This window comes from Protopterus annectens, chromosome 9.part0 (genome assembly GCF_019279795.1).
Source record: "Protopterus annectens isolate FY-2018-M chromosome 9.part0, PAN1.0, whole genome shotgun sequence".
Taxonomy (NCBI): Eukaryota; Metazoa; Chordata; order Ceratodontiformes; family Protopteridae; genus Protopterus; species Protopterus annectens.
In genome coordinates this window covers 1,095,842,841-1,095,869,738 of record NC_056743.1, presented here as the reverse complement: position 1 = coordinate 1,095,869,738, position 26,898 = coordinate 1,095,842,841, and the positions used below count along the sequence as shown (strand labels likewise).

The 26,898-nt window shown below is 38.9% G+C and overlaps 1 protein-coding gene across 1 annotated transcript; it reads right to left on the bottom strand.

The window, feature by feature from the left end:
* Nucleotides 1–19,313: 19,313 nt before the first annotated feature.
* Nucleotides 19,314–24,274, bottom strand: HOXC12 (homeobox C12). Its single transcript, XM_044083938.1, has 2 exons — nucleotides 22,350–24,274; nucleotides 19,314–20,413 (listed from the first exon to the last, which is right to left on the bottom strand). The coding sequence occupies exons 1-2, from the start codon at nucleotides 22,909–22,911 to the stop codon at nucleotides 20,175–20,177; spliced, it is 801 nt and encodes a 266-aa protein (XP_043939873.1). The 5' UTR covers nucleotides 22,912–24,274; the 3' UTR covers nucleotides 19,314–20,174.
* Nucleotides 24,275–26,898: the final 2,624 nt, after the last annotated feature.

Sequence of the window (26,898 nt, the reverse complement as noted above, 5' to 3'; positions counted from 1 at the left end):
CACATCTGTAAAGGTTTCCTCATGCCAGGATTTACTACCTAAATGCCTATCTATCCAAGTTAAAGAACTCTTTTTTAATAGTAATAACTTCATCAGAAGTGCAATGTTTACTTTTCTTTTTTTCTTAATAAGAGTTTCAGCAGAAGAGGACTGACTTGAAGGAGGGACGTCTACCTGGACTAATGGTTTCATGCCCAGGATACTCCATGAAGAATCTCACTGCATATCTCCCAGACCCAGATAAGATGGTATTCCTGTTCCCATTTTGGACACTGGAATGGTTAAAGAAGATGTGCCTGACCCCTTGTTCATGCAGGCTGAAAGACTACAACACAGTAAGCCAGAGAGGAAAGTGAGTAATCAAAGGTGTGAAGGCTGCCAGCCTAGCTAGATAGAATTTTGTAGATAATTCAGTCATTTGTAAATATTAAAATAAGCCACAGGCTTGTTCTCTTAAATGTAATAAAATTGTGTTAAATGTTGATCAAAAATGCAGCAACAGTGCACTCTACTGGAAAAAGATGACAAGTCAAGCATTGTGTGACTGTTTGATCTCAAACTCTGAGACATGATGTCTGGACCATTTCCATTGCTTTGAGACCAGAGTCAGTTGCTAGATTTTATATATGTAATGTCTTTAATTGCTGTTGTTTCCTGACCAGGTGCAAGATCAAAGATATGTTAAAGTCTTGAGTTTCTGTTAGCCTGGGAACCAGAGAAGAATGATGTAATCTAAAATGAGTCAGCAGTGATGTATTATCAATTTTAAAGACTGTCGCAGAGAGACAGAGCATTTTGGATTTTGTCTAAAGCTAACAACAACTCACCAGTACTCTGCTTTTGCTCTATATGTAAGTTTATTTAGAACTGTGATTGCTCTTAGGAAAATATAGAAAATAGTAAGTTTAGTCTAGCTGTTTTCTATATTTATGTCAGAACTATTCTACAGTATTATTTTAAGCATTTCCTGTGATGTCTGAACTCTTGACTAGCACTGTGTAGTAAGAAGTATTGTCTTGTGTTTTTATTATTTATTAAATATTTTTAAACATTTCAACTGTGGCTGTTTTGTGTAGAGGTAATTTAAGCTCTAGAGTACATTGCATGTATATAGTGATACTGTACAAAGCGACTCCAATCAGCCTTAAAAGTTCTGGTCACACTTATTAACTGGATAATAATATTGCACAGTAATAATTAGATATCCTTTGGGAAGAGCCTTATTGGTAGCTGATAAATAGGTGTTCTGGTGGCAGTGGATTACTACCTTATAGCCTGGAGAGAAGGGGCTCATCTAGTGAACCTGTGCCAGCTTTCCCCAGGAGGATCTGTGTGGCTGTATATAAATCACATCTCAAAGTGTGTGTGTGTGTGTCAGTTACTTGGGCAGGGACATGAAGCATTAGTTGGACAGAGGGAGTGCTGGGAGTACTTGACCTGGAACCCTGGCTAAGGACTCAACTGTGCCAGTGAGGAGTCTTACTGGGGATCTGGAGAGAAAGGGAGAAACCAGCCTCAGACTGACTGTGATCTTTGTGTGCATTTATGGGAAATTGTACTTTACTGTGTATTTGTTATCCTTCCCAATGTAGACACCCCTCACTGGTGTTAGTGGTGAGGATTGAGGCTCCTTGATTACTGGGCCACTGCATGGACATCACAAAAGGAACAACCAATGGCTACTGTATGTTCATCCACTACCAGCTGAGGAACAGACTGAGTTTTAATTCAATAACAAGGACTCCTTCGTAAGTGATTATTTTTCTTCCTAGGTACTGGGGGGAAACAGACAGCAGGACCAAAGTATCCACGATGTAACCAAGGAAGAACTAAAAGATGTAACAATGGCTACAATGAGTTAGTTAAATGGTAAGCTGTCACTGATTGTACCGCATTTTATTTTTCTGTCTATTTAATTCTTTCATTGAATATTGTGGTCTGTGTCACTCTGTAGTTACTTATTTTTCTATTTAATTGTTTCATAGAATACTGTGGTCTCTCTCTCTTTCTGTGCAGTAATGGGGACTATTGTGTTTCACTTCATTGATATTCAGTGCTAAACTCTTAGCCTAGAGGGTTTTTCTGCATGTATAAGTGTTAGTCACATATCTTGGAATTTATTACTGCTCAATATCAGAGTTGTTTGGCTTCTGCTACATACCTACAATCAACTACATTACTAGCCAAGTTAAGTACAAACTTGCAGTAAATATTGTACTGCATTTTATTTTTCTATCTATTTAATTGTTTCATTGAATATTGTGGTCTGTGTCTCTCTGTAGTTATTATTTTTTCTATTTAATGTTTTCATCAATACTGTGGTCTGTCTCTCTCTCTCTCTCTCTCTCTCTCACTCTGCAGTAGTAGGGGCTATTGTGTTTCACTTCATCAATATTCAGTGTTAAACTCTTAGCCTAGAGGGTTTCTCTGTATTTATGTGTTAGTCACACATCTTTGAATTTATTACTGCTCAATATCTGAGTTGTTTGGCTTCTTCTACATACCTATAATCAACTGCATTACTAGCTGAGTCAAGTACAAACCTTCAGTGTTAAAGATTATATTGCATTTTATTTTTCTGTCTATTTAATTGTTTCATTGAATATTGTGGCCTGTATCTCTCTGTGGTTATTTATTTTTCTATTTAATTGTTTCATACAAAACTGTGGTGTCTCTCTCTCTCTCTCTGTGCAGTTAGTTTCCCACCCTCCCTCCCTGTTCTTGTTCTGGTAGTAATCTTGGTGGGTTTGGAATTACCTGCCCCTCTTGTAAATTTGTGTTTAAACACTCCTACTGGGTCTATCTCATTTGCTCATTCAACCGACTACAGTGAGATCATATTTTGACTTCAGACACTCCTACCAGTCCCATCTGTTCAGCTCTATCCCAGCTCTATTCCAGTCTAGTGTCACTAGCTCATTCTACCTAATACAGAGAGAACATTTGTGAAGGGCAAGCCACTTAGGTCCTCAATTTTGAATTATCTTCTGTTTCTCCTTTCTCCCTTTCCACTTTACAAAGAAAAAAAATTCTAAGCTTGTTTCCTGCCTTTCCTGTAACTAGTCTAGTCCAGATACAGATTTGCTGTAACCAGGACTGTTTGTAAGCTTCTGAGCCCCCAAAGCCTTTCTGTGTTGGAGGGAAGCCTTCTAGCTAATCAGTGGGAGTGGTAAGAACTAGGTAGCCTATCTACCACAAGAGTGGTTTCTGGCTCAGAAATTGTAGTTTACTGGCCATTTGGGCAGTTTTTCCATCTCTTTCAACTTTCTGGTTTAAAAGCCTGTGTTTGCGCTCATTTCCCACCTTTCCTGTAACTAGTCTCGTCCAGATACAGATTTGCTGTGTCCAGGACTATTTGCAAGCTTCTGAGCCCCCCCCCCCAAGTCTTAATGTGTTAGCGGGAAGCCTTCTAGCTTATCAGTGGGAGTGGAAAGCACTAGGCAGCCTATCACAAGATCCAGGTACATATTTTTAGTTTTAGCACTTGAATTTGCTTATTCATGCTCAGCACTTGTTCAGAACTTGTTGTTAGCACTAAATAAGCTACAAATTACTACAGCACTCAACCTTCCTCTTCACCTAGAGAAAAACAGTTTTTTGTACTTACTTCCCTCACTTGTGTAGAGAAAAACAGCTCTTATACTCACTTTCCTCACTTGTCTAGAGGAAAGTAAGTTTTTATTCAGGCATGTCCAAGGGTCAGCTCCCAGTGTTCTCTCCTGTCTATCTGATGAATCTGGGCATCTTGAGGCAATGTAGAAATTGCCTTATGTACACAGACAACCCTCTCCTCCTACCACCCAACACCACAACCTGTGAGAGATGCATTTATCTAGCCAAACTGGAGGTAAAGCTCTCTCCAACCAAGACTGAACTTGACAGTCAAGAGGAGAAGGTAAACACTTGCACCACACCACACTCATCACATAGTCCGACTAAACCTACACCACCAAAATCCACACATAGAAACACAAAAACATTTGCGGAGGTTCTCAATAATAATCTGCTCAAGCAACAGAGACTTCCAAAGCAGAAACGCAAGCAGCCTCCACCCCCCAACACAGCCCACAGACTTAGTGTGCCAATAAACCACAGCCCATAAGGCAAAACAACCTACCCAACACACTAGTCATAGGTGACTCTATAGTCAGGCACACTGATGCCCCACTCACCAGGCTAAACAAGGAGAAGGTTACTGTCAGCTGCCTGTCAGGTGCGACGATCTGCCACATAACCTACGCACTCAGGTCACTCTACAAGTACAAATATGACTCTGTCATTGTCCATGTTGATGTGAACGACCTGAGATGTACCTCCCTCGACTACATGAAAAGAGACATGGAAGAGATCTCTGATCTTGTAGCCCAGGCAGGTATGACCCTAGCCCTGAGCAGCATCCTGCCATTGCCCAGAATGATTCTGCAGTACAAGGATAAAATGATTGACTTCAACAATTGGCTAAGCTTCAGGTGTCATTCTAAAGGGATCCAGTATCTGTCTGCCTGAGACGACATAGTTGACAGACCATGATGCTTTGCCAGAGATGGCCTGCACCTGTCACCCCTGGGATTCCTGACACTGGCTAAGGGTCTTGCCACCCCTATAGTGTTTTTTTAGGCAAGGTTCAAATGACAAATTCACCACCATAACAGGAACAGGCAAACAAAAGCTGAGGGTAATGCTACTCAATGCTAGAAGTCTAAAACTCAAAATGCACTCAATCGAGGCACTCCTTAAATGAAGAAAATCGATATCTGCGCAGTGATGGAGACCTGGTTTCAAGGCTCTAGAAAGCACCCCTGCATTACCAGGCTATAGCTCATACCACAATTTTCGGCCATCTAACCTGGACCAGAATAATAAAGGCGGAGGTGTGTCCATATTCATTAAGGATATCCACACCTTCAGTCTAGTTGTGCAGCATAATGCATCCAAGGTTATCCAAGTGCAACTAACTCTGGGCAAAACTGCAATCCAAATTGTAGCTTGCTACAGATCCCTCGCCATGCCCCAGGATTCCCACTCCTCTTTTCTTGATATACTGGAAAATATTAGGGTTCAACCAAACACCCTAATAAAGGACGATTTAAACTACCCCACCATTAACTGGGAAAACTAGTCATGTACCAACTCTTTTGCTCAACGCTTTCTGGAATTCATAAATTCCAATGCCCTGGATCAACTTATCTGCACCCCCACCAGGGCAACAATATTCTACACCTAGACATTACCAACATGAGTGACCGGTATTCCACACCTGAAGTCAACTCCTCGTTGGTCATATCCGAGCATGAGCTAATCACCCTAGATATCCGCATCCAGCCCCCACCCACCATTAAGGAAAGCACGGTAAAAAGATTTTTCCAAAGCCAACTTCATGCTTCTTAAGACACCCATGCAGATGGACAACACAGTTATGACTGCTGAATCCTACACAAATGCACTCTATAAGCACTTACACGAGTGCATGGATCATGCTATCCCAAACAGAACCAAGAAGCTATCTTCCAAAAAAAAGGAAGCCAATCTGGTGGTCCCCTGCTATAAACAAACTCTATAACAGAAGGAAGAAACTGTTGCAAAAGAGAGTAAAATCCCATGAGTGGAGAAGCTCCCTGGTCAGCCTCAGTAAGAAGCCGAGATCCCTTATAAGATCTTCCGAAGCTAGCTACGAAAACAAAATTGCCACTGATTCTAAAGGCAACCACAAAACATTCTATAGCTATGTCAAGAATCTCAATGGCAACACCCAGATCTGCTCTGAGTTACAGCACAATGGCATGAAAATTACAGAACCAACTGATATTGCCCACATCCTGGCAGACTTTACCCCCCTTCTCACCAAAGGGAATGCAGAGTCCCTGTAATCACATCTATGCAGGTAAAGGCTGCACTCTCTAAAACCAAAAACACAGCATCCATGGGACCGGACAACATCCCAGGCTATGTTTTACATGAACTTCAGAATGAACTGGCTCTCCACCTAAGCACCATGTTCAATCATAGTCTCACATCAGGGTTTGTGCCCAATGAATGGCGCACAGCAACAATTATCCCACTCCACAAAGGGCGAGCCACCACTGATCCTGGAAACTATCGCCCTATTAGCCTGACGAGCATAGTCTGCAAGGCCATGGAATGTATCATCATGGAACTCATAAACAAAGACAATCTCCAAACTCTGGACCTCACCCAGTTCAGGTTTGTGAAAGGCAGATTGTGCCTTCTGTACCTGATTGACAGCTTTGAGGCAGTCACCAAGGCCGTAGACGAGAGTAAGGTGGTTCACACAGCCTATCTTGACCTCGACAAGGCTTTCGACACCATCCCCCATTCTGGAATTATAGCTAAACTCACTAAAATAGGTATAAATCCACATGTCACAAGATGAGTTGCCAACTGGCTCACTGACAGAACCCACACTGTAAAAGTTGCAGACTCCAAATCTGACTTCAAACCATTGACAAGTGGAGTACCACAGGGTTCAGTCCTAGAACCTCTCCTGTTTGGTATCTACTTCTCTGAAGTATAGGCTAACACAGAAGGCCTCTGGCTAATGAAGGTCGCAGATGACTGCAAACTAGGAGCCATAGTCGAGTCCCCAAATGATGTGGACATCCTACAGAAGAAGGGCCTCACTGAGACAGATGTTTGGTGTTAGAGGCATGGCCTCAAGCTCAATGCCAAAAAGTGCACTGTCATCCCCTTTGGTAAAAAATCTGTACCCATGAACTACCACATAAACGGCAGTCTACTTAACGCCAAATGTATGATGAGAAACCTTGGGACCCCGGTGGACAGTAGTCTCTCCTTTGATAATCACATCGCCACAGTAGTCAGGAAATCCTTCTATGTGGCGCATCTCATCACAAAAGGGTTCTCATCCAGGAAAAAAGAGGTCTTTGTTCCCCTCTACTTGGCACTCATTAGACCCACTATAGTGTACAACACCCCTTTTGGAATGTACCTCACAAGACATCTGCAGCAGCTGGAATGGCCACGGAAGTACCTCACAAAGAGGATTACTGGCCTCAAACAGATGCCTCACACTGACCATCTCAAAAAACTCCAGCTTTACTCTAGCATATCACCTACTCTGAGGAGATCTCTGCCAAACATATAAAGCTATGTTAAACCCAGAGCTGTTGGACATGCTACACCTAAAGAAATCCCAATCTCTCCAAGCTACACGCTCTAGGGACCTAAACCTTGTCACCACAATAAACACCTTGTCACCACAATAAACAGGACATGCTGGACGGATAGATTCCTGTCCCAGAGATTTCCTATACTTTGAAACAAGCTACCCATCTATGTCAAGCAAAGTTCCTCATTAGCACTCTTCAAGAAAAACCTTGATGAGTGGATGGGAAATAGGAAATGCACCCCAGGGATCACTTATGTGGCTCTGCTCAACAGGGGCATAAGAAATTAACTTTCTTGGGTGCAGTAAGTCAGGGAACCTTGTTGGCTAGGCTTACTTAGGCCCTTGGGCAGATTGCCTGGTACCTACCTATGATTGCTCACAACCAGAAGTACACTCATATCACTTTCCCAAATACCTCAGGTTATAAAAAATAAAATTAGAACAGAATTTCCATCAGTACTGTTCACTCACTCGCACACACACTGACAAAATCAAAATTTATTTTTATTTTACATTTGTTGACCGGGCTAGTCCAGCTGGATATATGTCCATTTTCAGTGGAGGCCCGGGGAGTAAAGCTCCACAAATTACAACAACATAAAAGGTCAAGACAAAGACAATAACAGTATAATTTGGTACATAAGTTTTAACAATTATAGTACAAACCTAAGATTATATATTTTATATTTCAGTAGGAAAAAGGAAAAATTTATCTAAGAATAGATGAATAAAACTAATACATTTATATTAGAAATGGTGTAGTACAAATCTTTACAACATATTACAAAATTAGATACACCTAGTAATTTATGATAAGAGATACTAAGGTCTCACAAAAACCTAAGAAAGAAAAACACTAGAGATCAATAGATAGAGTATAGAAGAACAGCAAACAAGGATGGATTTCTAGTGTTATTTAACACATAGGTTGTGATGCTATATGAAGGTGTTTGACCATTCCACAGTATATACTTATTTACATAAGAAAAAATCCTAAGGAAGGTTAAGCTCACTAAAAATTAGTGAGACGACACAAGATCATGATCATGGGAGGCTAGGAATTGTGGAAGTTTAGTTAATAGTTAGGTACTTAGTCTGGGTTAACACAGGGGCATAGCCAGTGTGATTTGAGGTAGGGTTTAAGCTTGCTTTTAAATAAGCTGACAGAGGATATTGAGGTTAGCTGGCTTGGGAGGATGTTCCAGGCTTTACCTACTGTATTGGAGAACAAGGTGTCACCAGCTAAGTTGTTGGATTTTGCTATTTGTATAAGTAGGTTATTAGCTGAGCATAAGGGTCTTGAGGTTATTATAGGGGATGACTAGGGATGTAAGTATGGATGTATTTTGAGGTAAATACAGGATCTTATGGGCTACTATTAACTGATTGAAAAGTATTAAATTTGGCAGCTCTAACCATCCTAACTGATTCAGATTGATACAGTGATGAGTTCTATAGGAGGACCCAGCTGCAAATCTAGCAATATTGTTGTAGGAGGATGTAAGTTTACTCATATTACTTCTACATATTTTGGTATAGATAAGGAAGGCATAGAGCAAGGTAGAGATGAGGTGGGTACGAGCAATAGTAACCCTGGCTGGAGGTGTAAGAAAGGGTTTTATTCTATAGAGAGAACCTAGTTTCTTGTTTACTATTTTTATGGTGTTATTAATGTGTGAGGTTCAAAGGACAAGTTGTTATCTATTAGTACCCCGAGTAGTTTGTTGGTTGGTTCAGGAGATATTATAGTTCCATCATTTGAAGTAATAGTAAAGTTAAGTGGGGAGGTTCTGCGGGTGGGGGTAAATAGTAACATTTTTGTTTTTTTGGGGTTAAGGATAAGACGTCTTTGTAGGAGCCAGTTTTCAACTGTACTAAAGGTCATTTGGGTTAGTGACTGAAGTTCTGATTGAGAAGCAGCAGCGCATATGAGTGTGGAGTCATCAGCGTATTGGATAGAGTCAGCTTGAGGAATTACAGAATGAAGGTCATTTGTAAAGATGGAGAAGAGTAATGGGCCTAATATAGATCCTTGCGGGACCCCTAGAGTGACTGGGATGTGGGAAGATAAAGTATTTTCCCATAGTACAGCCTGTTGCCTGTTATGTAGGTATGATTGGAACCACTGTATAGTATGGGTGTCCAATGACAGGTTTTTGAGTGTGTCTATAAGGAGGTGGTGATTCACCATGTCAAATGCTTTGGACAGGTCAATAAAAACAGCTGAGAATAGAGTATCAATATTACGATTACTGTTAATATGGTTAGCTGAATGTGTGATAAGCAGGTAGATTGTCAGGTAGTAAGCAAAAGCATTAAATTGTCAATTTTCCCCCCATTCCTACATAATATTTTCTGCCCCACAAAACATATGAAGTTTATATAAGCAGTACACATTTTCACAAAATTAGCACCAAATACTAACACAAATCAACTAACCCCAAACTAGAGGTCCGGACAGAAAACTTCAGATATTGTGAAAAAATACCAGCTTCTAAAAGGTGTCATAAAAGACAGATATGTTGCTATTTTTCTTAGAAGAGAAATAATTTCTGAATGAAGGGGGTTCTTATCTGGCAGAAACGAACCTCTAGGTCAACTGCTGATCCTGAAAAGTCCCAGAGGCGCTTCTTCTCGAGATGGAAAATGCTGAAGAAAGCTTCACTCTGACTGCTGATTTCCCTCCACAGGATTAGCCAATCAGCAGTCAGTGTGAAAGGGGTGGGGAGCCAGAGACTTTTGAAGCTGGACAGCTATTTCCTGGCTGGGAAGGAAATCAGCTATATAGCCAGAGACCTATTGCAGCAGTGGGAATGATAAACAACAGCAAGGTCCACTTTTTAAGACTCAAATGAGGAACATCCCGCATAATGACGCACAGTTGAGAAGTACAGCAGGTACATCTCAAGCGACGTCTACTATGATGGCTTAATTTTACTCACTAAAACGTCTTCATCTTTAGTATAACAAGCACTACATACACAGGATATTTATATACTGTGTTCAGATTTTAACAGAACAATGCATTCTTATTACTATGGATAACAACCTGAAAATTAAAATGTATAAATGTACCTACATTTCTCAAAATGTTCTCAGTGTATGATATCTTAATTATTTTGAATTAACATCGCTCGTAAGACAGGTAAAGGAGGGGAAAAAATGTATGACTATGTTTATGTGATGCCCGTGCCCTGGCCCAGTAATCAAGGAGCCTCAATCCTCACCACTAACACTAGTGAGGGGCATCTCATATAGGAGGAAAGGATAACAAATACACATAGTAAAGTGCAATTTCCCTTAAGAGCACACAGAGATCACAGACAGTCCAGGGCTGGTCGCTCCCTTGCTCTCCAGGTCCCCAATAAGATTCCCCACTGGCACAGCTATAGGGTCCAGATCTCAGCCTAGTGGGCAAGCTAAAACCTCCAGCACTCTCTCTGTCCAACCAGTGCTTCTTCTCTCTGCCCAAGTAGCTCACACACGCTCACACACACACACACACACACACACACACACACACACACACACACACCCATTGAGAAAAGTTTATACAACCACACAGACACTCCTGGGGAAGGTTGGCACAGGTTCTCCAGCTGTGCCTCTTTTTCCCATACTATACGGTAGTACCACCTGCCACCACCCACTAATATTTATCAGCTACTCAAAGGCCCTTAAAAGGGTGTCCAATTATTACTGTGCAATATTATTATCTAATTGGTAGTATAGCCCAGGGCTAAAGCTATTGGAGTGGCATTGTACAATTTTACCAAAAACATGAGAGTACTCTAAACAGATTAAATTATCTCTACAAAAACAGCCACAGTTAAAAGGGTTTAAAAATATTTATTATACGAATCCCCCATTAATATTCCAAAACATGCATGCTGATTGGTCAGCGTGCACGTTGTAAATCAGAGTTATAGTAAAGGAAAAAGGTCCGGTCACCCGGACTTTTTTCCATTAGTATAGCTCTTTTTTTTACAGCAACGGTGATCTTTCTCCGTTGCTTTTTGCACACTGTCTCGCTATGTTAAACGAGTTTAACATAGCAAGACAGCTAAAAAAGTAACAGAGATCTTCCTATCTCCCTTGCTTTTTTTAAAGGTGTCTCGCTATGTTAAATGGGTTTAACATAGCAAGACAGCTTTAAAAAAAGCAACGAAGATTCTCCGTTGCATTTTTTTAAAGCTGTCTCGCTATGTTAAACTCCTTTAACATTGCGAGACACTTTGTAAAAAGCAACGGAGATCTTGCTTTCTCCATTGCTTCCGCCCACAGCTCTGATGTACTGCGTAAGAATACGCATGTGCAGTACATCAGAACTGCCGCAAAATACCAGACAGCTGCGGAAGGGCAGCAAGGGCATTATACAATGCCATTATTTAAGAAAAGTAATTATTTTTTTTTCTTAAATAATGTCATTGTATAATAGCAATAACCCACTTCTGGGTGTTGGTAATGCTGGATTTACCCACGGTTGTCTTTGTTTGGCCACTCGGGCTTCATCCTCGTAACCAAACCACACCAACCTTGGGTAAATCCAGCATTACCCACAACCAGGCATGGGGTATTGCTATAATAACAAATAGTCAAAACACAAGACAATACTTCTACAGCACAGTGCTAGTCAAGAGTTCAGAGATGAAAGAGAAATACTTAAAATAATTCAGTAGTACAGTTCTGACATCACAGAAAAACACAGTCTAATCTTTCTAGTTTTAGCTATTTCTAAGAGAAAACACAAGTCTAAGATAAACTTACATATAGAGCAAGACAATGCTGGTGAGTTGGATGATCAAGACAAAAATGCTCAATGCTCTCTGATTCTCTCTGTTTTTAAAATCACATTCCTGGTTCACATTACATCATTCCTCATACTTCCCTGGGTTCCCAGGCTAACAGAAACTACATTTACATTCTTCACCTCTGGTTAGAAACCAGAGCAATAAAAGACATTTATGCATACAAATTCTGACCATTAACTCTGGCCTTAAAACAACAGGCAGGATGCCTCACTCTAGACTTACTGGCTCTGAGTTTTGACATCAAAGGGTCACAACATGCTTTACTTGGTCATCAGAATGCACCGTTGCTACATTTTTTCCCGAATTCCACATATAACACTATTTTTACCCTTTAAGACAACAAGCCTGTGGTTTACATTAATATTTACACATGACAGAATTATCACCAAAATTCTATCTGGCTAGGCTGGCAGTCTTCGCCTATCTTCACCCAATCTTCACAGTTTAAATAAAAAAAATAGCTCCAAACGTCAGCTGAGACGCTGAGCTAAAATTGGTCACAGCATCTTATCTTGCAGTTCTGACGTGAATACAGGTAAGGTCATCCTTTCACTTAGCACAGCGTACCTGGAATGCCATCTTCTTGAAGGTGGGACTGAGAGCAAAGTACTTTTTTTGAAACACTTTATTATTTCATTTATTAGCTATTATTACGCTAACTACCCTTATGGGCCACTTTAAGACTAGCCAGTTACCCCAGGTAAGAGTCAAACCGTACACCTCCTGTTTGTAACGTAACCACCATAATGCCAACCTCCCACTATACTCATCCTTCCACCTCCAAAATGTGGAACATGGATTCAAAATGAGAAACGCGATATGGCAAGCAAGTAAAGGAAATTATATTATGCAAATTCGAGATTCGCTAGCTCACAACTGATACCAATAAAAGTTGCATAACTACACATCTCCACAGCAGTTACCAATATCGTCACACGGACCGAGAGATAAAGAAAAACTAAACAGGATATTTCCATAATACCCTGCGTGCAGCACAAAAAGGATGCCGTGTTGCAACTATCTTTAGTGTTCATTACTCTGTGCGTGATCGGAGGAACACACATACACACTTGCGCGCAAGATACACGCAAAAATACGTAAGTGTGATCCATATACGTTCTGGTATTATCCAACTTCGAAGACCTGGTTTGCAAATGTTGTTATTTGAGAGGTTGCTGTGCAACAGTGCAGTTAAGTTTCCTTATCTTTTTATTTTATCTTACCGTTGTCCTTTACGTCTGTTTTAATCTCAGGCATTTGAGTTTCCCTTCTGCGCGACTAAGAAGAAAAAAACTGACGATTGCATCCATGTTCCATATACCTTTAAGCGTCTAACGTTATTAAGGACTGTAGTCATGTCACCCCTTACGTTGATCGTGATAGGAACTGCCTTACCCACAGAAAGTATACTGTAAATTCAGATTTAAAAAAAAATGCTGACTGTTTATATTAGGACACACCACCATCGCACTTCACGCAGGTGTGGGCGGTGCCAACTTAACTGACAGCCCGAGGGGCACTTTTTAATTGTTATTCTAATTCTAATTCTTTTTTTTTTTTTTTGAAAGTTAAAAATCTTAGTAAGATTAAAATATAAAAAAATGAAACTCATATCGGGCATTACTGACTTAATGTCAGTGAAAGATGGCCACACACTGGGGAACTGCCGCCCGTACCTCTCAACTGTCCACATTTTCGCAGAATGTCCATATTTTGCCACCTACTTTGCTCTGTTCATCATAAATTTGGTAGTTTTATGGATGTTTTATGGCAAATCAGTGAGGGTTAAATTCGCTAAATAAGTTTCAGATTTCATCTCCTTCAGAAAATGCACTATAACTCAACACCTTTTATTCTAGCAACTTTCTGAGTTTATAACAACAATATTTAAAAATTGTCCCTATTTTTTGGGGGGCGGGCTTTGTTCAGTTTTTTTATGCTAAGAGGTTGAGAGCTATGCTGCCGTCCCACTGGACCCCCTTGTTATGTACGGCTTTAAGTCCATTGTAGTCATGAGGGAGGGCGTAAGGCCCCCGATGAATGTCACGCTTTTTTTTTTCTTTTTGTAATATATATCTAATTTTCTTTAAAAAAAACTGTTGGAAAATAAGAGCTCTGGCAGTATAAGAGCCCCCCACGTAATACCGGGGTTAGCGCTTCCAAATGATCCTCCTGGTTTGTTCTAATACAAACAATCGCCAAAAGAACAATGTATTCGTGGTATTCCAGATTACAAAACCAAAACTAAATTTTAGAAATGCCCCCACCTCTGTTACTTATATTTGGTTGCAGGTGATAATTTCGTGTTTCTGCGCAAAAGCCAAGATTTAAGGCACTGTTTCTTTTTCACATACCCGAAAATCCGAAATCTCAAGGGCAACTGGTTTGTTCAAGAGTAAAGCGTGTGGGGGGTGGGGTGTAGGATGACCTCCTCGTAGGATGTTCATACAAGATATTTTTACTGAAATGCTGTGTTACTGCTTGCAACGATCCACTCCCTCGTCAAGAGAAATGGTTCGTTTTGTTTTCCCTAAAGCTAAAACTCACAGTGCTGTTTATTGTTTCATTTCTCCCTAAATAACTGTATTTTAGCTATAAAACTGTAGTTTGTTACACACGCTACGGAACACTGCCTAAATCGGGTCTTGGAAATCGTTGAAATACATTTTTAGACTCTGTGTTTGGTAGTTGAAACGACAGAATATGTATGACCTATTCAGAGATTAACTGTGTATTAAAGGGTTAATTAAGGTACTGCACAACCTGAAATTATACTAATTTACAGAAAAAATACGAACATATGATTGATTTATTTAAACATCAGTACTGATATTATTTATTTTGTTGAGAATGAACAAGTATATCTCAAAATGTACATTCAATAGTGGAAAACATCCCACAATGCCGTTAAAAAAATCTCAGTTAAACCTGGAAATCACGACACCGCTGTTGCTCTGTAGAGGGAGTTGTTGGGATTGTGTTTAGTGAATCTCTGCAAAAAGTACCTAATGCAATTAGGAATACGTCTTCCATTTTATTATTCAAATGTCTCAAAGAAAAACTAATTCTGCTAGGCAAAATCAATACACATTCTTTCATTGCGTATTATTTCCCCACGCTTGCCACAGTCATTTCGGTTCTTGAATGCAATAATTTGAGTTAAAGATTGACATTTTTTAGCTGTATGGGGGAAGTATTTTGCTATATAATATGCATATTTTTTCTGATTTGCAGTATCCGAATTGTGTGTGTGTGCGTGTACAGACGCTCTATTTCTTACACACACGCACATACACACACACACACACACACACACACACATATATATATATATATATATATATATATATATATATATATATATATATATATATATATATATATATATATGTACACTCGTGTATTCGATAATATCGAATACAAACTAAATCAACGTGGTAATTCTAAGCAATCTCAGATAATTTTATGTGGGTCGCCTCACAAAAAGTAGTGAACAGTCCACTGACTGCGAATTCAGAAAACTAAACTGGAGGAAAAGCATAATTTTAAGAACCCATGACTTCAGCTGTATTTTTAACAGAGCCTCCATTTGTTTCCTAAAGAGAACATATCTAACACTAAAAAAATACCAACAGCACAGTACACATACGCACAATGCTGCCAGTACCACAGTCATCTACTTAGGTGTCCACCCTGAACCCGCACTCAGGGACCCTTTTTATATGTTACAAACTGGAAATAAACACCCTAATCAGCATCTGCTCGAAGTGATCTGCTACTGTAGAATACCTCCTTACTTGCAGTACCCACGTGGGGGAATAAGGCAGGAGAAGGACTGGCAAAAAGTGCTCTTCTTAACAAATACGGGTCGAGTTAAGTCTTGGTTTCTGAACATAGGAATACGTAGCTGAGAGCTAATATAAATCTTAAAGGTGCTGAACCAGTTCATGACTTTTGTAAGCGAGTTTGCATGATAGTACAGACACTCCAGTATATGCAGCGAAGAAGTTTCTGTATCTCAAGGTTTATTATATTTTGTAGAAGACCAACCCGAGAAGCCAGATCTTAAAAATGCGACGGGGGGGGGGGGGTTATACCTCTGAACCAGTCGTCTCAGGAGTCAGAGACAAAGACAACAATAACCACAAACCAAGATTATAAATCAGGGAAACTTTTTAAATTTTGGTAATATTTGTACTATTCATTTAGAATGTTGCTGAAATAACAAGGCTTGCGTTAAGCAACATTTTCTAATGCACTGCTGAATACTGAAATGTAATGACCAGCACAGTTTATCTACTATATTTGTCTTCTCCACTACACCCTATCGAGTGCAAACTGGACGGGGGTTGTACCTGGCCAATTTCAGCTCTTCCATGTTGAACTTCCCGAACGTTGTTTTCCATAGGAAATCAATGTCCTTCCGGTTTCTGAGCGTGCACTATCAGTGGTACCACTGATTACACAGATGTCCCCTTTCGTTCTGTTGATGCGACCACGGAGTTAATGTACAGAAGTTATAGGGAAATCGTCACGGTTCTGTCACAAAACAGGACATTTTAGGAGGGAGAGAACAAAACAAAACAATAAATAAATAAAATCTCGAACTTTAAGAGGTGCTAGTATAGTGCTGTGACAGTGTAATGTAACCGGATATTAAGGTGAGTATGAAAATAGACATGCACTTTAGCTGTGTTTTCCGTGTGTGCCCCCCCCCCCCCACCACCACCACCATAATTATTTCGATCTATTTAGTGACATCAGTGCCCTTGAAAGAAAAAGGTACATATCTGATGTTCAGGCAACAACTAAGGAGATAAGAAGTTAGTAGTGTCTCATAACTTGGTATGGCAATGAGTAATGGACTGCATTAAATGTTGCCCTAATATATACGTGGATTTTATTGCAATTGCTAGAACAACATTTTACTTAGGCAACAGCAGCTGATGCGAGTGTTTGAGGCTTATGTAAAACAATATGCGTGACACAGTGCAGAATTTAGTGTGCCACATTTTATAGGAAAATATATATGGTCGGCATTTTATTAGACTAGCATCACTTTCCCTGCATGTGTAACAAATCAGTGCTCATGGATCTTTCTGTTAACCAACTCCAGTAATTTTATAACAAATTGGACCTAGGGTTGCCACCTTTTCAAATGCCCAAAGTGGGACTTCTTTTGTAGAAATGTGAGATTTTGAGGACAAAACAAACCCATGGCAAGTGCAAAGGACTGGGCTTCACTTTTTTACCAAAATAAAAGCTTATAATTGTAGCATTTGAGTTGCTTATATTAATTCATATAACATTTAAGTGTTTCAGATAGAAACTAACAGTTTTATGCAACTATTACAGAAAACTTATGAAATATGTGTTGTCCTAAAATCTCAGGGCATTTGCCATTTTCTAGTGTTTTTCACAGGACATAACTGCCCAAGGAGAGATTGTCCCTCGCAAAGATGGACAGGTTGTAACCATAATTGGTACGGGCCATAGAATGTATAACCAAAATATGGTCCCACTTGTAAATCCTAAAGTCTGAAACAACGTATACAACTATTTCTATAGATGCCTTGCTCACGAGTGCAATGAATAAAGCAGTGAGCAAACCGGCAAAGACATTCATTCTCCTGTTATGCATTTAATCCAGAACAGGGTCTTGTGTGAGATGCAGCCTTTCCCGGCATTCCGCGGGCGCAAGGCAGAGAAAACAATTTCGAAGGGGACCCCAGTCCCTCGCAGGACAGACACGCACAAACCTATAAGCAGGATGGAGAATCGCTAGTTCACCTCTGGCATGCGTTTGGGGTGTAGGAAGAAACCGGTGCACACTGCGAAAACCCGTGAACAAAAGCTTTATATGACTCTACACAGAATGTACCCAGGGCCCAGCATAGTACTGAAATAAAGAAACAAACAATACTGGTTTATTAGAAAAAATATTAAAATTCTATTAACAATAATAACACATGGAAGTTAAGTCAAAACAGTAAATACAAATACAAAATAACAAGCAACTAGTCAGAAAAGTGCTGTGAGGTAATAATGCAACATTGAGTACTGAACTGTGCCCCTCAGTAAACCCCAGCTAAAAACACACTTAAGAGGCACCAGTCAGCATTACCTTAATTACACCTCGCTTTAAAATCTTCACGGGAGAGAGAGTTTTTTCTAGGTTAGGCCCAGCCATCTGCAACCAACACCCTGAAGAAGTGAGGAAGCAAAAATACACTTCACTTATTTAGTAACAAACTTGGATAACACATGTTTAAGCGTACCAAGTTATATCGCTTCCCTCAAAAATGAATAATCTTTGCAATTCCTGCTGTAGTCACATCTTTCTTTTAAATACATATCTTTAACACATGCACACTGGCTACGTGCCTATCTTAATTGGATCTACTGTAAATATTGATACCCCTTGCATGCATAATTGCAAATAACTTACAAATCATTGCCTTTAGTTTTCTACTATAGTACATGCAATTATGTGTATTCTTTAATGTGAAAGGAATGTTGCACGTGTGTGGACTGTGAAGCAAGCTGTTCACTGAGAGTAATAATGACAGTAGAAAAGTTTTAGACTGAAATGCAAGTTAGATGTTAAAAGATTATGTAGGGAGCGCGGTCAGTTGTTATTTAAAATGCAATAGAAATTCGTGAAGTGCATGTCCTCTGCACGGGTCAGACAAATTGTTTCAGATCTTAAAAGGTAATCCTGTCTATCATACCATACTAACATTACTGAACTGGAGATAAAAACTCTAACGCTGCTTGCAGGCTGTTCTATATACTTGTGACTGTAACAGCAGCAAAGGGCCTCAAGTACATGTAATAATAGTTCTGAAAAAAATGATGATGTAATTTGTACACCCTTGTCTGTGATACTGCCACTATTTTGGAAGAAATAAAAGCACCCGAAATTTGACCTGTCCGTACAACAGCTGCTAGAGGCCATGAAGAACCTGTGCACATAAGTGTAATATATGAGGTGTTGGCTGCATCCGTGTGAAACTCGTAAACAAAGCCACATTCTTTGCCCCTGGTAAGTCGGCCAAGACCAAGAACATAAAGTCTGCACGTGGTGACAGTCTGACTTCCAGGTTTTTGTTTCTCCGTCTGAGTCTACACTTTGTAACTTAGGAGGGTAAAGGGTATTGTTGTAGCACGGAAGAAAGCAAAATTAATCAAATAGTAACTTTAAATCTGAAGACTGCTTTGTCTTCCATAATCAAATAACTGAAAATTAGAAATGGATTAAATGGTATCAACAAAATGTCCCACGCTGTACTATCAGCAAAAGATGCAGTTAAATTTGCAGCATCAGTACAAATAAGTCAAAGTCAAGCAAACGTTTCTGTTGTCTTTATTGGTGAAAATGTTAAAAATTTCCAAAGGTAACGAGTAATTCAGTTTACATTTACCACAAAAGGACACCATATAAATAAAGAACATAAATTCTGAAAGCAAACGTCACAACAAACTTATTTTAAAGTAAGTAATACGAAGATACATCCACTATTGAGAACATGGAGAGATGTTTCTTGATAAGACAAAGTGTGTGTGTGTGTGTGTGTGTGTGTTCTTGGTGGGACGCTTCTTTTTTAATTAGCTATATTTAAAGTAATTTAGTACATCTTAGAAATGTCTGCAACACTACTGGACCGCTCAGGACAATGCCAACAATTCCAGAACTCTGCTCGTCTGTTTTCTGGTCCACAGTGCTATGTAGGTCATACAATTAACTATATCCAATATGTCATCTCAGAATAGTTATAATATACAAATAGCATTCATACTCCATAGTCGAGACAAGTAAGCAACAGTCTATGCTGAATTTGCCAATGTCGAACTTTGTGACTTTCTCGAATACACACATCCATAATATTCACATGGTTAAAATACTGAAATGGTAGGGGGATTTTGGTCTGCCCTGTGGCATACTCAACTTTAACTACTCTGGAGAAAACACATAACATCCAGAATCATCTTTACACTGTAACTGCCAGGAATGCTGTGAAACGTTATTTGTTTACATTCTTAAGACTGCGTTCCTCTCAAATGCACCACCTTTACTGAGACTTATTTGTCACACTGCATGCATCTCTTAATGACGATAGACCTCTGATACTGAAAATGAGGCCCACGGGCTACTTGCTATGCAAAGAGGACCAATGATTACTATTATAGCCATCCAATGAACATTTAAGATGGGTTCAGAAGAATGACAGTGCTTGCTCCCTAAGAAGGAGTCTTTTCTTTTTCATCCTGCGATTCTGAAACCATATCTTCACCTGCTGGTCACTGAGATTGAGCCGGTCTGAGAGCTCCCTTCTTCTCTGACGAGTAATGAATTCGTTGACCATGAACTCCCCCTCTAGCTCTGCTAACTGCAGTTTAGAGTACGGTTTGCGCTTCTTCCGGGATCGTGTAACCATCGGGTACCAGGCTGCACCTGCACGTAAATAATTAGACAAGAGTTTACATTCTGTGTCTATTATATGATATTTGGCATCTGACAAGCCACCTTCCTTCATGTGCTACACACATATTAAATATTTACTTGTACGTCAATGCACACATAGCAATAAATAAATAAATACATAAATAAATAATAAAAATGCAAAAATAGCTTTGGGTTTACTGTAGTTTTCGTAAACCTTTTTCATATTTAAACAGCTACAAACATTTATAAAACCCGCAGTGTTCCTGAATGCGTGTTGGTATTAATGTTATTGAATAAACCTGGCAAGCAAAATAACACAGTGCTGCAGACAGGGAGCCGAGTTTTTTCCCTTTCCAGAAATGGAACCATACACGTTTTTGCAGTGGATTTTTAAACTACTGTGGGAAGACATCTGTGTTGATTAACGAGTCCTTAGTTTTCAAATCAAGCTTACATTGTCCACAGTTTTCGTAGCGTAATATCTGCAACAAATATTGTCACCGCTGGTTTCATTAATGGAGAACTTACTTCCGTGCTGCTTATGTGTCTCTGTAAACTACTTATGTCCGATAAACTCTATTTGAGTTATAGCTTAACTCTATTGAGCAACATTAGTGCTCAGACCAAGTATCCATTTATGTTGCCTTTCTACACAACAAAACGGCAGTACGCGTTTGGGTACCCACGTTAGCTAGTAAGTCAGATAAATTGAATATTTAGAAGCAGATTTAAAAAAAAAAGTGCAGTTTTGACCTTGAACCACATGCTCTATATTGTCCATATTTATTTATTTTATTTACTGTGTTAACAAGGTTAGTTCCATTAAGTTAAATGGATTATATGTTGGCATTGTATTTACCATACTTTACTTTGTCAATCACTTAGCAAAGATGCTGTCCAATAATCTTCACATAAAATACCTGGCATACCAACAGAAAACATAGTAGAACATTAAAGATTATATGTAATAAATCATTCGATTTTTTTTGCATACTCTGTCCGCAGGGTTAAACATGTGGATGTACTTGAACTCGTTACAAGACCGTTTAACGAGCTATTAGATTAGTCCATTCGTTTTTCAAACATCAAGCACTCAAATGTAAGATTTCACTTTTGCACTTCTGCTTAGTAAGTAGTTTCAAAAGATAGTGTATACGCAGCTAATCCACATTTAATGGGGTTTCCTTTAACCCACAACGTAATGTAGTGTTCGGTAATTTCCTGTTTCCTATTCATAAACAGGGACATGGCATTCATTACGCAATAAATTAGTGTATCATTATTACTACTAGCAATAAATAAGCAATATTGTCAGCGGAGTTTGGATCTGTTGCAGGGAATGCAAAACAAAAGGGCTTTATATAATCTGCTGCTACTCAGTGTATTATTAATACTAAAATTGCTTTACTTACAAAAAAAATCTGTTAATCTCATTTAACCATCTTTCTCTGGGTGTTTATAAGTTACAGAAGTTCAAGTTTACAATGTAAATAATATATAGCCTGATTTATTTAATCACGCATAGTCCAATGCCAACAGAACGCATGTTTGTGTGTGTGTGACGGTAACAAGACTAAACAGTGACTGGCATAGTTTGCAAAGATGAGATTAAATTATGTTATATATGCACAGATAGTAAATTATACCAAGAATGTGCTGAAATTGTCAAATGCGAATTAGTAGCTGCAGCGGTAACCTTTCTTGTATTCCTTATTTCTTTGTTGCGTTTCTCCCTGTTTTACATTAGTCATAGTTCTGTTAATGCAGGCTCCTCGACCTTGGCTGCAACGTACCTTTTGCATATTATACGGTACCATTAGCCTACCTTAGTATAGACAGTAAAATATTATAAGAAACACTCAATTTTACTACCTAAGTATATACAGAAACTGAAACACTTATCTGTCCGAATGTTTGTGTCTGTCTGTCTATATCATCTACTTACCTCCACTTTGTAGGTTGTTTCCATGATTCATGGCAGGAGAAACAATTGGTTCTCTGGAAGAATGTTTGATTCCTTCATTTATTAATGAAGAATTTGAGTCCGATTCCAGAGACTGGCATGATGGAGGATCTTGGGGTATGTTGTCAGCATTCAAATACTCGTACTTAGAAAAACTACCAGCTGTTTCGTTGGGAATCCCAACCTCAGAATGCGGCAAAGAATTGTTCCTGTCTCTGTCTCCTCGTTTTATATTTGAATTTTCACACGACGTTTCTCTGTAGTAGCACTTACTTTCATCTGTTCTGGTCATATCACAAGTTCTGCCAAAAGAGGGGTTAATTGAGACGTGGTTGCTAAGGTAAGGTTGGGGGTATCCATTGCAGGGCTCTGAGGATGTCCAAGGCAGCGAGCAAACGTTTTCTCCTCTTGGGTAAGACAGGGGTGGCAAACCATGCAGTTGTCCTCCAGACGGTCTAAAATTTGGAAAATAAAAAGTGTCTCCTGTATGAATGTTTACCAAAGGTCCCACAAATCCAGGATTAAGCAGATTATGCTCGCCCATTTCCGCGGGCCTGACCAAGAGCTTCTACTTTATTGCTATCTGACATTAAACATAGTTAAAACCAAAAGTTGACACCATTGGTTGACAACTGGACATGTGAGACCCAGTTTGCGTAATGAAGGTCCCTCCCACTCGGGGAGGAAGATCACTTATGACTGCTACAGAAGGGTTTGTAAGCAATTTAACAGTATACACGTTAGATGTACACATGTAAATATATATGCTTATGTAAACTAGCGTCTAACATGTCTCCACCAAGTTATCTATCTAAAACGACGGTTTTGTGAGGGGATTATTAAAAAAAACTTTGCAGCATGTTCTAAAAGATCTACAGTGTGACTTCTGCCCTAAATTAAAATAATATTTTACCCTAGTAAAACACGAATTGCCTTTATTGAAAGTACCATTTTAATGTCACACATGCGTTTTCAGTAGTAACGTAGTAATCACCTCTGCTGTTATGCAGAGCTAAGGTATGCAGACTCCAGAGCCTGGCTTTACCATTAGTCTTTTAAGCAGATACTGTGCAGTGCTTGTTCACTGAGTGTTTTAGCGTATTAATTTATCCTGGTGGGCACGCTTGGATTTTATCCAGTTTGAAAGAGATTAGACTAATTAAACAAATGACTTCACTGAGTCAGTAAGCTAATAAATGCATACACTGGGCAGCGATGTTTTAGTTGTTTCTTTACGTGTCTAAACAGGAATGAATGAGTAAATACATATGTAAACCTCTGACTACTTAGGATGAGACACTTCTTAGAGGCATGACGGGCAACACATAGTTACAAGCGCGCGCTACACGTGTGTGCGCGCGCGTGCATTTCACTTTTATGTGTTATCAGTTTGGATCAGTGCAGTACGTTTCTTCTGTCTTGACTTGCACTGCTTCGAAATGATCCGATAGTTAGCGCAGATGACTAAGGCTGCGACCTGTTAATGAGATGCTTTCTGTAGTCCAGGGTTTAATACTCCCGGGCTCTGTTTGCTTACCCTGTGACTCGGAGCTAGTCACTTGACCAGAAAGTGGTCTGGCGCAGTTGGGGGATTGAGCTAGCCTCCTCACTGGTCTCTTTGATCGCATGCATTGTAAATATCAATGAACCTACTGGTTACATATTTTTACAGTTTAATGCTAGAAACTAGCTTATTTTACTGTCAGAATAAGATGCAGAGCACCTAATATGCACTCAACTACCTGGGCAGGTCTTGTGAATAGTAAATACAGTCATTCTGACTGATTTTAATACATTATAAGTCTTCACATTCCAATGATATTACACAGTTCAATCACTACAGATATATATTTTCAGCATTGCATTATATTATATAGATTTTTTTTAATCCTTACGGTTATCCACTGAAACAAAGAATACGGACTTCCCGATGAAATTAATCTGTTAACAACATGACGTGAACATTAGCAAGTAAATGCACATTCAGCTGTGTGAGTGTGTGTGTGCGCCCGCGCGCGCAACTAATTATTATTATTATTATTATTATTATTATTATTATCATCGAAAATATCAACTGTATGAAGGCTGTCTACATTTACGTGATTATCATTTACAATCGCACCTTTCCTTTAACTTGTACCTTAGCAAAACAAGCTATAGTCGTGATTAAACGTCCATGATTAGAAATGAATATTGTAAATTTAAACTTATTTGTATCATCTTCCAACGATATTTTCCTTCTGTCTGTGCTTATCCTTAGATTCTCTTCAAGTTGCTTCTGCTTTCAGTCCTGAAACACAATAAAGAAAATAATGGGATTATTAGTTTTTTTTTTCATAACTTACTGTAGACACTTAGGATACTAAGAGTTCAAAGGCGGGGGAAAGAAAGACCACTGCAGGATTATGCGTGCTGCAAAGAACACCACCTTTCTAATGTCTCACTGCAGTTCCTCAATGGAACGAGGCTTTGCAGAAGGGATTGCATTTGCTTCCTAAAAAAGGAAAACAATTTAACGTCTGCTGGTTATTATCTTAGCTGTAAACAATGAGTTGTGGTGGTAGTCATGTTAGTGGTGGTTCTGGTGCTGGAGTTGATAACAGTGGAGTAAAGCAGTGCAATATAGGGTTGATATCCATTTTCATAATATTTCTGAAGCTCGTATTTACAAGCTTTAGGTAGCTGCAGTGTTATAACAACATAATTATATATAGTAATTTTGTCCAATAAGGTAATGTAAGAATGTTCCAAAAAGTCATGTCTTCAGTTATCTTTGTAAGCTAACCTTCTGCAAGCAAGGACCCTGGAACTCTATAAAGTAACAATTAAGAATAATTATTGTATTTTCCTGCTATTACATGCGTTATCGAAGAACACTTTTTAAACATATATTTTTTAACTGCGAATTTAAATAAATCACCTCAAACAGGCCAAAACAAAGCACTGTTTACAAAGACTTGGTGGCATAACAAGTCTGTAGCGTAGCGCTTGCCAGCGAAAGTGAAATATTTCTTTGTGTTTTTACGAAACTTAACAGGGCCACACACAGAAGATATATTTAAAATGATCGTGTGCAGCAACAAATCTGTGAACTTGAAAGCAGTGGTCTATGTGAAGACTACCCCAAAATGAAAAATGTCAGTATACTGCCAGTTTCTTCAATAAAACGATGATGTACAATAAACAAATAAAATAAAATTACATTCCTCTTTTCTGATTCCCGCCCAGTGGTTAGAAAGGCAAATTTGATACATTGTGTGCAATTTTTAACAGCTAAATTGCTCTTTTACCATCATTTTCAAACCGGTGACTGGCTAAAATTCTACTTTTCATGTATAAATGTATTGGAAGTCTGTGAATTGCCTGATCATTAAGCAGAGCGCTCAGAAATATGATCTTTATGCCAACAAAACTATCCATGTAATGAGCAATAAATTAATTTCACAGGAGAAATGGACGACTGTGTTGTATTTTTGTAAGTATGTAAAAATGTAAGCAATTACTACTACTACTACTACCAGTACTATTTATTTACTGCCCTATACCAGTCATGGTACAGGCCACACACTGCCAAAGTATACATGTTCTTAACTAGAACTTACTAAAAACGTCTGATTTTCAGGGCAATGGCCAATTAATGCTTCAGTGAATACATTTATTCGTGTATAAGTGAATGGATTTGATTAAGAGAAGAGATCCTGAAATGTTTCTACACCATAATTGTCGAGTTTGCTTGAGAATATTGTATTATTATTAAAGATCATACCTCTGAACTGTCCAGATTTTCGCAAAATGTCCAGATTTCGGACTCTTGTTTTTGATCTCTTCCTCCTAACTTTGCATCTGACAAATCAGTGATGATTTAATTCATTAAATAATGACAGGCATTTGAGCTTCAGTCTTCATATCCTTCAGAAAATACATAGTAACAAAAAACCTTTTATTCAAGCAACTCTCTATGATTACAAGAACAAGATTTCAACGTTGTCCATATATCTGGGGCCTTTGCCCCCCCCCCCAGTTAATTTTGGTTTTGTCCAGATTTCTTTTGCTAAGAGGTTGAGAGTTGTGATGAAACTCAATAACTGGTGTAGCTTTCATTTGGTTCAGTCTCGTCTGTTTTGTTACTTCTTTGCCCTCACGCCTTATCTACGCTGCTTTTTTCTTTAATTACATTTTTAAAAATGAACACTTCATTAATGATACACAGATTTTGAGGCTTGCAAAAGCGTTTTCGAGTTATAATATCAGTCTACCAGCACATTATACAGTATTAAACACACAAAAAGAAAAAAAAAGCCATTATCACTGTTTTCTAGTGGATTTGCTAAGTGTAATAGAGCTTTTAACTGTTACTTATAAATGTGTCTTACGTATGTAGGTTTGTTTTATTTGCAATACAGACATGGGACAATAAAAACAAATACTGTAGATAACATTGATTACAGTTTCAGTTTTAGATCTATTGTTTTAATGCCATACCTTACATATGCGGCACAAATGTGTTTCACTTTTCAAGTATAAGTGCATT

Coding starts and splice junctions, on each gene's coding strand:
- HOXC12 (XM_044083938.1), bottom strand. CDS start 22,911: ATGGGCGAGCATAATCTGCTTAATCCTGGATTTGTGGGACCTTTGGTA. Junction 20,414..22,349: donor AAACAACCTACAAAGTGGAG/GTAAGTAGATGA, acceptor ATTTACGTGCAG/GTGCAGCCTGGTACCCGATG.